A 12,939-nucleotide genomic window follows, 5' to 3' on the forward strand; every position below is an offset into this window, starting at 1 on the left:
ACATATAGTGGAGCCATCGACACTAACAATGTCTCGTGATATGTTGCGACATAGTTTGTGATTTTTTGTTTTGAATATCAAACATGTCGCATATTTTTTGATTTTTTGCGATAACTTTTGATGTTTGCGATTATTTGCAATAACTTATGATAATAATGCATTTCTCGACATTTTTGACATTTGAATTCATTGTTTGTCCATTTTTGTTATCAGATTCAATTATGTTTGTGATTATGTTGTATAATGGGATTTGGGCAGTTAAAAGTTTTAACTAGATATCTAATAACCTAAAAAGTAAAATGTTGATGTTTGAGATTGACACAATTTTACAGAAGATACATGAAAATTTTGTATGAAGAGTTAGAAGTCGACCCTTTTATGTATGAATTGAAATTAGAGGTATGTTACATGTACATGAAAGGTAATATGATACCGCCGAAGGTTTTAGTGAAAGATGGTCAAGTAAGATTGTTCTTAAGCGTGAAGGTAAAAATGAGTGTGGAGAACTTGTTGCCACTGATTATGACTAAGGTTAAGAGGCATGCAAATTTGGGATCCACTCCGCCAACTGTCCCCTCACGAAGTGTTGTTGGGAGTTTTATCTCAGAAACAAATCATGCGGTTGGTTTGAATAAGCAAGTCCCTACTAATATAGATGAGCACATAGCTGTTATAGTAGATTTGAATGAGGATGGTGATACCGAGTTACAAGTTGATGAAGCTATAGAGAGACATGCTTTGAGGTTAGAACTACCTCCAAGGAACCAGAGTGCAGAGCGAGAAAGAAGACTTCCTCGTAGTGAAAATCACCAAACTAATAACAGTCGGCAAGGTCCTCCTCGTAGTACTATACCATCAAATTTTGAAGTTTGTACAAAATTCAAACCTCTCATGTGGATAAGGGAAGGCATAGAGGAAAATAATATTTATACAACTTCTCTCAGTGGTACAACTTCAAGAGAAATACACATTGGCAAGTTGTACACAAATAAGACTAAATTAAAAAAAATGTAGTGGGAAGGTTTACATTGAAAATAAATGTTGAGTTCATGGTAAGAAAGTCTGGCACCAATGTATTTTACGTAACTTACAAGGATCCAAATTACAAATAGAGATTGATGGGGACGAAGAAGGTACGTTGTGACATATTTGAGGTCACTGTGTTCCACAACAAATACACATGTGGCCTGGATTCTTAACATATTGATAACTGTCAAGCAACACCGTGGGTTGTTGGCCACCTTATTTAGGGAAAGTACACATTAAATAGAACTAAGTACAATGCAAATACATATAGAAGGATATATTTGATGAATATGGAATCACGATTAGTTATGAGAAGGCATGGAGGTGTGGGGAGAAGACACTTACATATGTTAAGGGTACACTAAACACAATCTTATGCGTACATGCTGGAACTAAAGAATCCGAGTACTATGATTGACATTGTGATAGAGGATGATAGGTTCAAGTACTGTTTCTGGTCACTGGATGCTTGTAGGAGGGGATTTAAGTTTTGTCGTCCTGTGATTAGTATTGATGGCAGATTCTTGAAGACAAAGTATGGTGACACAATGTTAGTTGTTGTAGCGTGCGATGCAAACAACTAATTATTTTTGATTGCCTTTACAATTGTTAATAGTGAGAATCATGATTCTTAGAAGTATATCTTACAGAAGTTAAGGGAAGCGATGGGTTAGTTGAAACCTTAATGTTTGTATCGAATAGACATCAAAGCATTGAACATGTTGTTGATGTCGTTTTCCCCGAAGCATGCCATTGTGCATGCTATAAACATATTACTATGAATGTCATGGTCAAGTTAAAGACTGATGTATGTCACACACAAATATAGTTGGCAGCTTATGCATGGTCGAAGAGAGAATATGATAGAAATTTTGAGGTGCTTAAATGGATAGATCTTGACATCGTTGCATATGTTGAGAGTATAGAATTAGATAAGTGGGCTCATTCTTATTGCCTAGGCAATAGGTACAATATAATGACAAGCAATGCTATCGAAAGCTTCAACAACGTGATAAAAGAATTCAAGAACAGAAAAAATTGGGTGGTGGTGGTGGTGGAAGAAGACGGAGAAGGAACATAAAGCTTGCGAAAAAAAGGTGGTTGGGCATATTAGGATAGAAGAAAAGGAAGAAGGAGACCTGAATAAAAGTAAATAAATAATATTTAAAATTTTATTTATTTATTTTTTTAAATATTTATTTATTAATTAAATTATTTTTTTTATTTGAAATTATGATTTAGACCAATAAATTTTTAACACGTGACATTCTTGTCAGCATTTAATGAATCTGTTAAATTGGGTACCGACCAACATATACAAATTTTGGAGACTATTATTGCTAATTTCAAAATTAGGAACTTGCATCAAACTTAAAATTTTGGGACTTATGTTGTAATTTTTTTTTTAAAACTTTTCTTGATTGTGCTCACTTTCCGTGTATGCATTGTTATATATGTGCATATATATGTTTAGAAGAGTAAGTACAATTTATGTCCTTTTAAGGAGAAATATATTCAAAGCAAGAGTTTGTATATACATTTTTATAAATCCATCTATCATCAATATTGCTTATTTACATGTCATTTCTGTTATATTATATGTTTTTTTTTTATTATTTTGATTATTGTTTTACAATATAGGAATTGTATGGAAATAAATAAGCTTACAAATTTATGTTGAATTGAGAACTTAAAAGTGATACCTATATATACTTAACTGCCCAATTGCAAATAATGTAAGCCACTAAGCCTTTGTTCTAAGGCCCATTTCCATGAACACAACTGAACATCATGAAAAAGCACAAAATGATATTTGGGCTTTGTTTCCAGCAAAAAAAAAAAAAAAAAGATATTTGGGCTCTATGGATTATTGAATTGGGCCTGCCATAGGTATAAGTAGTAGTAGAATGAAAAGGATATGTAATTTTTCAAGTAATTGATGTGTGTTAACCAAAAAAGATCTTTGATGAGTTTAGAGTTAGACATAAAGAATCCCTCAAAAGGATAATTAGGTACAAAATCTGAAAGAAAAGCACTATTATACAATATAAATGTATAAAGATAGTATTTAATTACAATTAATATGTTAAAAAAAGTTTAGAGGTAGACAATCTTTGATGCTACTACCCACCTACCATATATGTTGAAAAGATAGTGGTGTTTCAACAACCACTAAAGAAATAACATATTTATATTTATATACATATACACACATAAATATACTTATTTATTATTAGTATTGATGTGAATTGAGACACTAATCATTCACATGTCTCAAACCCAAAACATTCTATTCTATGAACATAAACATAAACATAAACTCATCACCATTGCCAATTGGCTTGAGCTAATTTCCAAGAATTTTCCTTTTTGACCAAAATTAGATTCTTTTTCAACCAAAGCCAAACTACATAGCTTACCTTAGCATAGCTTAGCTTTGTTATATTTAATTAATCATATCACATGTAACATGTTTTTGTGTATTAGGAGACAAAGTAGGAGATTTTTGACATTGCCCAAACATACATATATAAAAATATATATATATGTATATGTATATGTATATGTATATGATCCCTCTAAACTTATTCTATACATTATTGCACGTTTGCCCCCAAAAACATAGGACATGGAGGTCCCTTCCAGAAGGGTATTGGTATTGGTATTGGTGTAGAGAAATAATGATTTGAGGAATCTATTTTTCTATTTCCATATTATAATAAAATCAGTTGACCTTGGTTTTTGCTTCTTGCCGACGATTTCAAACCATTCTTATATAAGTTAGAATAATATAACTAATAAACCCTTTTGCTTTGTTTAGCTTTGGTTAATTGATTTTTAATCTTTTTTTCAAAGTACAACACAACACAACACAAGTTTCATCATTGGATACCATTTTACTAATAATCTCCCACTTTATTAGCAAAGGTATGAATAAGCAATTTTACCATTTTTTCTTTTTTGGAAAAAAAGAAAAGAGCACATAATAATAAACTTTACTTATTTATTTTGTTGGTTTGTTTTCTACTTCACTCACATTCAATTTGATCTGAATAACAAAAGTGTGGTTGCTTATTCATAGTTCATTCATACCATCATTTTAGGTATGGACTCTTCTATCAAGTATGGTGTCTAGTCTATTTCTTTTTGACTATTACAACATACTAAATTTGGACATATTAATCACCATATCAAATCAACCTAAATTATTTAATTATTTAACTAAATCATTCTAATTTGAATTTTTTATATGTATATGGATTTTCCCTTAATTGTAGTTATTTGCTCTTAACATTACTTTTTTTTATTTAATTATTGATTGTAATAAGATTCTAGTCAAAAATGTAAAGTTTGACTAGCAAAAAAGGATGTAATTTAAAGCTAAGGGGAAGCAATTAAAGGGATTATAAATGATTGGTATTTGGTAATTAACTTCATTAACTGTGTATGCAAATGCATGTAGTAAATGTGAAAAAAAATTGATTTTTGATTAAAAATTCAGATAACCCATCAGCTTCAAAGATTAGATTAGAAGATGCTATTATACTATTAGAGGAAAAGAAAGAGAATTGAAGAAACAGCAAAGCAAAGAAAGACAAAGGTTCCATTTTTAAATTTATATATTTATAAAAATATAGACTTTGGTATTGCTTTTGTTTTACTGTAAATTGTAATCTAATCAAAGTGTATTATATGTATATGAATGAAATGAAAGTGCCCCCATCCATCATCAACTACCTACCACTGATAACTCCACCCCCACCATCATCATCATCATCTCTCTAAGCTCTTAATCTCTATTCTCTATTCTCCATGCTGCCACTGCCATTGTCATTTGCCAGTGCTATTGCCATTGCTTGGACTTTCTACTTTCTTTGTTATTAAACATAACAACCCCACCTCCCACTTCTCTCTCTCATACCCCATTTCCTTATTTTCTCTAATAATCATGGAAAAAGATTTCAACTTTACAAGAGATCTAGGGCTTCATCTCATCTTCTTTTTTTGTTTCTGAGAAATACCCTTCTCTCCAGGTACTTCTAACTTTTTTTTCGCTGTTGAAAATGTGATTTTTAATCTTGTTGAGGCAGTTGGGTATTGGCTCAAAAACTTTAATTGCTCTGGGAATGCATTGAATGATCTGTTTTTATGCTCAAATCTCATCTTTTTTGTTTTTGCATAGCTGGAGTTTCTGCTATGTTTATTATGAATAATATACTATTAATTTTCTGAGTTGTGAACTTTTGTTTTTTTAATTATGCAGCAAAGAACTTTTGGCACCCAGAAAATGGCATCAGGTCTCAATCAAGGATTATCCCGGAAAACTTCTGTTTTGGGCTTAAGGGTTTGGGAACTAACTGCCATTATTGTTGGGTTGTTTATAATTCTGATTCTTGTAGTGCTATCGTTCTGTCTTTCTTCAAGGAAAAGATCAAGAAGGGCCAAGAGCTCAATTCCCTTTACCCAAATTCCTAATCTTTCTAGGGAAATCAAAGAGATTAGAGTTGATCAAGTTGGTGCAAACATCCATCACAATGCCACTTTTGATGATAAATTTAGTGATAAGGAGTTGGAGAAAGTTTTGATCCATTCAAAGATGGGAGACAATAGTAGCCAATCTGGCTCATTTACAAACATAGAGAAGGAAGTTATTATGGGCTCTCAATCTTGTGAACAAGGTGGTATCAGGATGGTTTCTGTTCACAAACCTTCACCAAATCCTGTTAGTGCTCCTTCACCACTCTCTGGTTTGCCTGAGTTTTCTCACCTTGGTTGGGGTCATTGGTTTACACTGAGGGACTTAGAAGTTGCAACAGGTTGGTTTTCAACTGAAAATGTCATTGGTGAGGGTGGCTATGGTGTTGTTTATCGCGGTAATTTGATTAACGGGACTCCTGTGGCTGTCAAGAAGCTGCTCAACAATCTGTAAGTTGTAATCTTGCATAATAAAAGTAGCTCTACTACTACATTTTCCCCTACACCTCATTTTCGTATGTGTAATGCTTATAACTTGTAAGCTTGTGCAATGCTGTTTTTTAATCATCTTTTAGAGGACAAGCTGAGAAGGAATTCAGAGTGGAAGTTGAGGCTATTGGGCATGTTCGGCACAAGAACTTGGTTCGACTTTTGGGATATTGTATTGAAGGCACTCACAGGTACTAATAACCTTTCTTTCTCTTCTTTTTGAATTGATTGGAGCTGCTTGTTGGTTGAACATTGATGTGTATTCTTGTTAGTTCTAATTGGTATTGACTAAATTTTGACATAAAATTTTAGGAGTATGGTTTAATACTGTTAAGAATTCTCCCTAAGCTTTATTCAATTCACAGCTTCAATCCGAGTTCAAGAACCATAAACAATAAACAGAGAGAAAAGAAATCTGTATTGAGTAAGAATGTATTGTATTCTGCACAAGTTGGTTAATGAATCTAAGACCTTTACAAGCTGCTATTTATAGCTATAGGTTGGACATTAAGTAACCTAACTCTAACTAACTGTAGCTTAAGACACTAACGGTTAACAGCTAAGATTAAGGGTCATCATCCAAGAAGTACATTGCTTTGTGATTTTATATGTTTGTCATCAATTTTTGGTAGCCTATAACTTGACATTAAATTTCAGGATGCTGGTATATGAGTATGTAAACAATGGCAACTTGGAGCAATGGCTCCATGGAGCTATGAGCCATCATGGATATCTTACTTGGGAGGCACGAATGAAAGTTCTCCTAGGCACTGCTAAGGCGTATGTCTTTCTACACACCTTGATTTGAGTGGCTTTTCCTTGATTATATCATCTCATTTTGGCTTTACATTTCCATATTGCAGGCTTGCTTATCTGCATGAAGCCATTGAACCGAAAGTGGTTCACCGAGACATCAAGTCTAGCAATATCTTGATTGACGACGAGTTCAATGCTAAGATATCAGATTTTGGTTTGGCCAAATTGCTGGGTGCTGGAAAGAGTCACATTACAACTAGGGTCATGGGTACCTTTGGGTTAGTCATTCTTCTTTTAAGAGTTCTAAATTAAGATTATGAAGTGACTTCAAACATGAGGAATGGAAAGAACTTCATTTTTATTTTGTTATTTTAATTAACTTTCAGGTATGTGGCTCCAGAGTATGCCAATTCTGGCCTTTTAAATGAGAAGAGTGATGTTTATAGTTTCGGTGTTGTGCTCTTAGAGGCAATTACTGGAAGAGACCCCGTTGATTATGGTCGACCATCACAAGAGGTATGCATAGATGTTTTTCTATAGATAGTAAGTTAAGTTCTACATTCACTTCTTTAATTTAATATCTGCTAGGATGGTTCTTCTTGTAGGTGAATCTAGTGGACTGGCTGAAGATGATGGTTGCAAATAGGCGTTCGGAAGAGGTGGTGGATCCTAAAATCGATAATAGACCATCAACAAGTGACCTTAAAAGAGCCCTTTTGACTGCTTTGAGGTGTTTAGATCCTGATGCTGACAGAAGGCCTAAAATGGGTCAAGTTGTTCGAATGCTTGAATCAGAGGAATATCCCATACCGCGAGAGGTTTGTTTCTTAAACAATTTGAAAGAGTATCAACTGATATATAGTCATTTTTCTATGTTGGGTTGTCCTAGACATGCTTTTCAAAACACTCTTAACATGATCTGATTGGATTTGACAGGCTCGTAGACACCGTAAGAGTAATGCAACATTGGCCGAGTCCCAGACAGAGACTTCCGATACAGATAAGAGCGACAACCCAGATACAAGGCCTATCAGAAGGAACAAGGGGAGATAAGACTGATGATGTTTAGCTCATCTCCATGTATAGAATTTGATGAACATAAGCCAATTGGCAAAGGTTGCATTTTTCTTAAGTATTTGAAATACTTGGTTCCGCCTTCATTTGAGACGAAGTACAGCAAGCCAACGGAAATGAGTGAAGATGATTTTTTTCTTTTTTTATTGAACTTTTGAGTTACTTTGCTTGTAGATCTTGTGGGGGATGGGGGCACCCTCACAGCTGGTTGTGTGTACAGTTCTGGGGATTTTCCTTCCCCTCTTTAGGTCATTTTAGCTTGTGAGAAGTACTAGGAATCCCCTCATTGCAAAGGAAAATCTATTCAAGAAAAAAAAGAACTGATTTTTGTGATCATAACTATTAAGGAATTTGAATTTTTGTGAACTGAAATCTATTATCTGTGGAACCACATGTTCTGTTTTTAATATCAAAGTTTTCATTTTTATGTTATGGTTATGATCCTCAAGACTAAGTTTCAAATAACATCAATACTTTGTATAATTCAATCTATAGAATGCTCATGTCAATTACAAAGCTCCAGTTCAATGATAATTTAAGAACCATAAGAGGCCAAATGATGAAGGAAAACTAATAAAACATTGAATAGAAGAACCATCATGTGTACAAAACAAATCTTTAGCATTATATTCCACTATAAAGCGGTCGGAGATTCAGGGAATTCACATTCGTGGCGATTCACTGTGGGGGACCTGGACTTGGCGCTGGCCGAGGATTCAACAAAGGCTGTAGAGCTTTGACTACAATGCTCATGTTTGGACGGAAATCAGCTTCATACTGAACACACAAGGCAGCAACTGCAGCCAACTGTTTGGAAGGTAAATTTAAACAAAAAGTGGTTAGATTGATTCAAAGTCATGTGATTCATATGTTGTTAGTTAAGGAAAATTGTGTTTGTTACCTTTGCAACTGCCTTTGGAGGGAATTCTCCATTGAGTCTTGCATCAACACACTGCTTCACCTTGTCTTCACTGAGTTTCGGTGTAGCCTAAACAGAAAAATCGAAATTATTAGACCAGACAAGCAAAACTCGATTATAAGAGCTACTGGTAGAGTAGATGAGGACTTAAGTTGAAATCATTACCCATGTCACAAGGCTCTGTTGTCCCCGTGGCAACGTGTGATCGACAGGTTTACGGCCAGTCAAAAGTTCCAGCAACACAACACCAAAACTGTAAACATCACTCTTTGAACTCAGCTGTCCAGTCATTGCATATCTGCCATCCAAAACATAAATTTTAGGCTCCAATGTGATTCAAGAGATCAATGGCACAAAATCTAACAATTCTAATATCTTTATTATTGTTAGTAGCTTAATAGTATTGTGATTTAAGAGAACATACTCTGGAGCATGATAACCGAAAGTCCCAAGAACACGAGTAGAATGAAGCCGCGCTGCTGCATCAGGGGCTTGATTCGAGAGATCAAAATCAGCGATTTTCGCAACATCAGACTCAAAAAGTAGTATATTGCTGGACTTAATATCGCGATGAATGATATGGGGTTGAGCCTTTTCGTGTAAATACTCAAGACCTCTAGCTGCTCCTACAGCAATTTTAACTCTTTGAGACCATGAGAGAACTAGACCTGGTTGTGATCCTTTGACACCTTTCTTTCCTGTTTCGAAATCATCTCAACAAATTGATCAAAATGCAAACAAACAGACCATATAATGGAAAAAATCAAACAAGTACTTGGCAATAATACCAACCATGAAGAAGATCATGAAGTGATCCATTAGAAGCATACTCATATGCAAGGACTCTAAGTGGACCATCCACACAATAACCAAGCAATTGGACTACATTTTCATGTTTCAGTCTTGACACCATGGAGATCTGAAAAATAATTAAAGCATATAATAAACAGTTAATGAATAGAGAGAATAAAGGGGTTTGTTTACATATCATAACAAATCAATAAAAGTAACAACCTGAGCTAAAAACTCTTGTTCTGGTTGTTTACTTGAATCTAATTTCTTAATAGCTGCAGCTTGACCAGTTTTCAAAACACCACGATAAACTCTTCCATAAGAGCCCTCTCCAATCAAGGATTTGGTCCCAAAACTATCAGTCATTTCTTTCAAGTCATCAATTGAAATGTTAGGCACAGCAATGGGTTGAACAGGAACAGTCCTGATCTCCCTTGGTGCAGCTTCTCTAGCATAATGACCACCACTGTTGCCTATATATAAAGGGTTAAAACTATTAACCCCAACAAATCAAAGAGCCAAAAAATGAAAAGAAGAGAAGAAGAATAATGAAATCACCTGGTGCAGAATTGGGCATGAATTGTCCATTATCGATGCCTCTACTATGAACATCCTCTTCTCTACAACAGCTAAAGCAACTCATGATGATGGTTTGTTCTGTTGTTGAAATAGTTCAAAACCAAACCATTTAAAGTTGGGATTTTTTCAAATTTTCATGTGATCATTTCATAATCAAAGTCAATACTAGTAAAATTCTGACCTTTTCAAAGGGGAAGAAAGGGGGAATAATATTGAGAACTGGGTCTTCCTCTTCTTGGTCTTCTAATTGAAGCTATTCATGAAAGTTGGAATTTTTATGAGAGGAATATGTGAATGAATTGTGATGTGATGAACTCTCTCAAGTGATGATAATAAAAATCTGATCTTTGAGGAAATGGGGTCTTTGGTTACTAATTGAAGATATTAAAGGCATAAGCTTTAGGAGGGGTGTCTTTGTTCTATTCTGACAATTGAGAAGAATTGACTTTTTCTTTTCTTTGGTACACAACACAAAACACAGTACAAAAGGCACGACTAACACAATCCCAACACTAATCTTAATTTTTGTTTTTACCATATTGCCCCTTCTTGTCTGTTTCATTTATCAATTAAGTCCTAGAATGTTTTTTGTTTTAAATTTTAGTCATTAGGTAAGTATCAGTAAATTTGTAGTAAAAAAATTGACTAAATATTCTAAAAATGGAAGTAAATTGTAGCAATTAATTTCATTATTTTAAATTTGTATTATTTTTTCTTTCTGAATACTTTATAATTAAAATATAACTTATAAATTGTTGATTAATATATTCTCTCTTGTTTTTTTTTTCTTATAGCAAATATATTCTCTCTTGTTTTGAATACTGTTATTTGATTGTAAAATTTCTTAAAATATAAAGAATTTTTATGTAATTTATATACTTTTTATTTATGTTGTTTCTTTTGACATTTTATTGAGAATTGTAGGATAGAATTGTGATTTTGTGTTTTTAAGAAATTGTGATTTATTTTAACAATGAAAACTAATTTTTCTTAAAAAAAACATCATAATTATGAGAAATATTAAAATTCATTAATTAATAATTAAATTAAATTCTAGAACCTAATTATTAAACAAAGTAATAATTTAAAAAGCCAAAACTTGGAGGGACAATTATACCAATAACATTTTAAATTGTATCATTTGGTACTATTGAATCTGAAAATCTTTTGTTTATTTATTAAGGATATTTTATTAGTCAAGAAGTAGTTATAATTTTTTAATTTAAATAAGAAAATAAAGATATATTTGGGAGTCAGAGCCAGCTAATTATTCCTTTATTGTGAGGTTTTGCTTTTATAAGAATTATTATCAAGTATGTATATTTTATCTTTTTCAGCAAAATCTTTTTTAATGTTAAACTAAATAAAGTTTGACAGTTTCTTATTTGCTGGAATTAGGTGGCTTCTCACTTGTTGTCATTACTCATTTCATTAATTTTGTTTTTACAAAACCTTTGTCTTTATTAAAATGCTAAAGGTTCTAAACTTCTAATGGTATTAGGTAGGTTTATAGTAGGGGTGTTCATCCGATCCAATTCGCACTTTTTTTATTAAACAACATCTAATCTGCACTAAGTGCGGATTTCATATTTTGGATCCAATCCGATCCGCATAAGAGTTTAAATCCAATCCAATCCAATCCGCAATAGTGCGGATTGGATCGGTTATTTTGGATCGGTTATTTTTTTTAATAATAAATTATTTAATATTTCATACAAAAAATTTAAAAAAATACTATTGTTTCTTAATCTCCAATAATAATCTATTTCCATCTTTATTTATATACAAATTAAACCAATATACATATATATCAATATATATATATACTTATCTTTAGATTTACACTCAAATATATATGTATCTAATTACTAAAATAAATAAGTTAGTATATATATATTTAAACTTTATGTGTATGTATCTATGTGAATAAGAATTATTTTTCTTGTGTTTTTTATTACGAAATAAATAAATTGTACCAACTCAATATATTACTAAAAAAGATTAAGAAATTAGAAGTTTGTATTTTTTTTTAATTAATATATATTACATATTATAATTTTTTAAAAATATATATAATTAAGTGCGGATTGGATTGGATCGGTTACTTTTTGAGGTCAAACAACATCCAATCCGCACAAGTGCGGATTTTAGATTTTTCAATCCAATCCAATCCGCACAAGTGCGGATATCCGCACTTTGCGGATTGGATTGGATTGGATCGTGCGGATTGGATTGGATCAGATACTTTGTGAACACCCCTAGTTTATAGTACACATCCTTTTCGGTAAACATTATACCTTCAATCTCTTTCCACATTCAGTTGGGTTTTTAGTTTTTTTTAATGATGGTATATGTAGTAATTATTTAAGATAAAATTTTTAAAAATATCAAATAATTTATAATGTTAAAAATAAGATTAAATATTTTGTTGCACACGTAATTTTTTTCTTTTACAAATAGTAAGAATTTGCTTAAACTTTATTTTTGGCGGTAAATACTGTTTTGGACCCTAGGTTTTGCAAAAGAAATTAGATCATTTATTTTGTTAAACGATAAAATAGACCCTATATTTTTTAAAATGGTAAAAATAGGACCTTGAGCTTATTTTTCAACAATTTTATTTTTTAATATAATCAACTTTAAGACAATTTCTAACACGAACAGATATAGAAAATGTACCCAGTTTTGTCATAACATCTTTAGATTAGATTATAATTAAGTTTTATTTTGACAAAAAATCAGTTCAGGATCCTATTTGTACAATTTTAAAAAATATAAGGTCTATTTTCTCATTTAACAAAACAGAAGGTGTAATTAGTAACTTTTGC

The 12,939-nt window shown here is 32.4% G+C and overlaps 2 protein-coding genes across 3 annotated transcripts; one reads left to right on the forward strand and one right to left on the reverse strand.

The window, feature by feature from the left end:
* The first annotated feature begins 4,363 nt into the window (after window positions 1-4,363).
* On the forward strand, window positions 4,364-8,253 carry LOC115724207 (probable receptor-like protein kinase At5g18500). Its single transcript, XM_030653691.2, has 8 exons — window positions 4,364-5,060; window positions 5,291-5,952; window positions 6,078-6,182; window positions 6,649-6,771; window positions 6,855-7,025; window positions 7,134-7,263; window positions 7,353-7,565; window positions 7,684-8,253. Exons 2-8 carry the CDS (start codon window positions 5,315-5,317, stop codon window positions 7,798-7,800), a joined length of 1,497 nt encoding a protein of 498 aa, XP_030509551.1. The 5' UTR covers window positions 4,364-5,060; window positions 5,291-5,314; the 3' UTR covers window positions 7,801-8,253.
* Window positions 8,254-8,276: 23 nt separating this feature from the next.
* Window positions 8,277-10,606, reverse strand: LOC115724208 (pto-interacting protein 1). 2 transcript variants are annotated; one of them, XM_030653692.2, is made up of 8 exons: window positions 10,293-10,606; window positions 10,091-10,189; window positions 9,755-10,005; window positions 9,533-9,659; window positions 9,165-9,438; window positions 8,906-9,038; window positions 8,723-8,809; window positions 8,277-8,628 (listed from the first exon to the last, which is right to left on the reverse strand). In XM_030653692.2, the coding sequence occupies exons 2-8, from the start codon at window positions 10,173-10,175 to the stop codon at window positions 8,500-8,502; spliced, it is 1,086 nt and encodes a 361-aa protein (XP_030509552.1). In that variant the 5' UTR covers window positions 10,176-10,189; window positions 10,293-10,606; the 3' UTR covers window positions 8,277-8,499. The 2 variants fall into 2 exon arrangements, with proteins under 2 accessions (XP_030509552.1, XP_060959958.1); XM_061103975.1 differs by lacking the exons at window positions 9,755-10,005; window positions 10,293-10,606.
* Between the last annotated feature and the right edge of the window lie 2,333 nt (window positions 10,607-12,939).

This window comes from Cannabis sativa, chromosome 9 (assembly GCF_029168945.1).
Source record: "Cannabis sativa cultivar Pink pepper isolate KNU-18-1 chromosome 9, ASM2916894v1, whole genome shotgun sequence".
Taxonomy (NCBI): Eukaryota; Viridiplantae; Streptophyta; class Magnoliopsida; order Rosales; family Cannabaceae; genus Cannabis; species Cannabis sativa.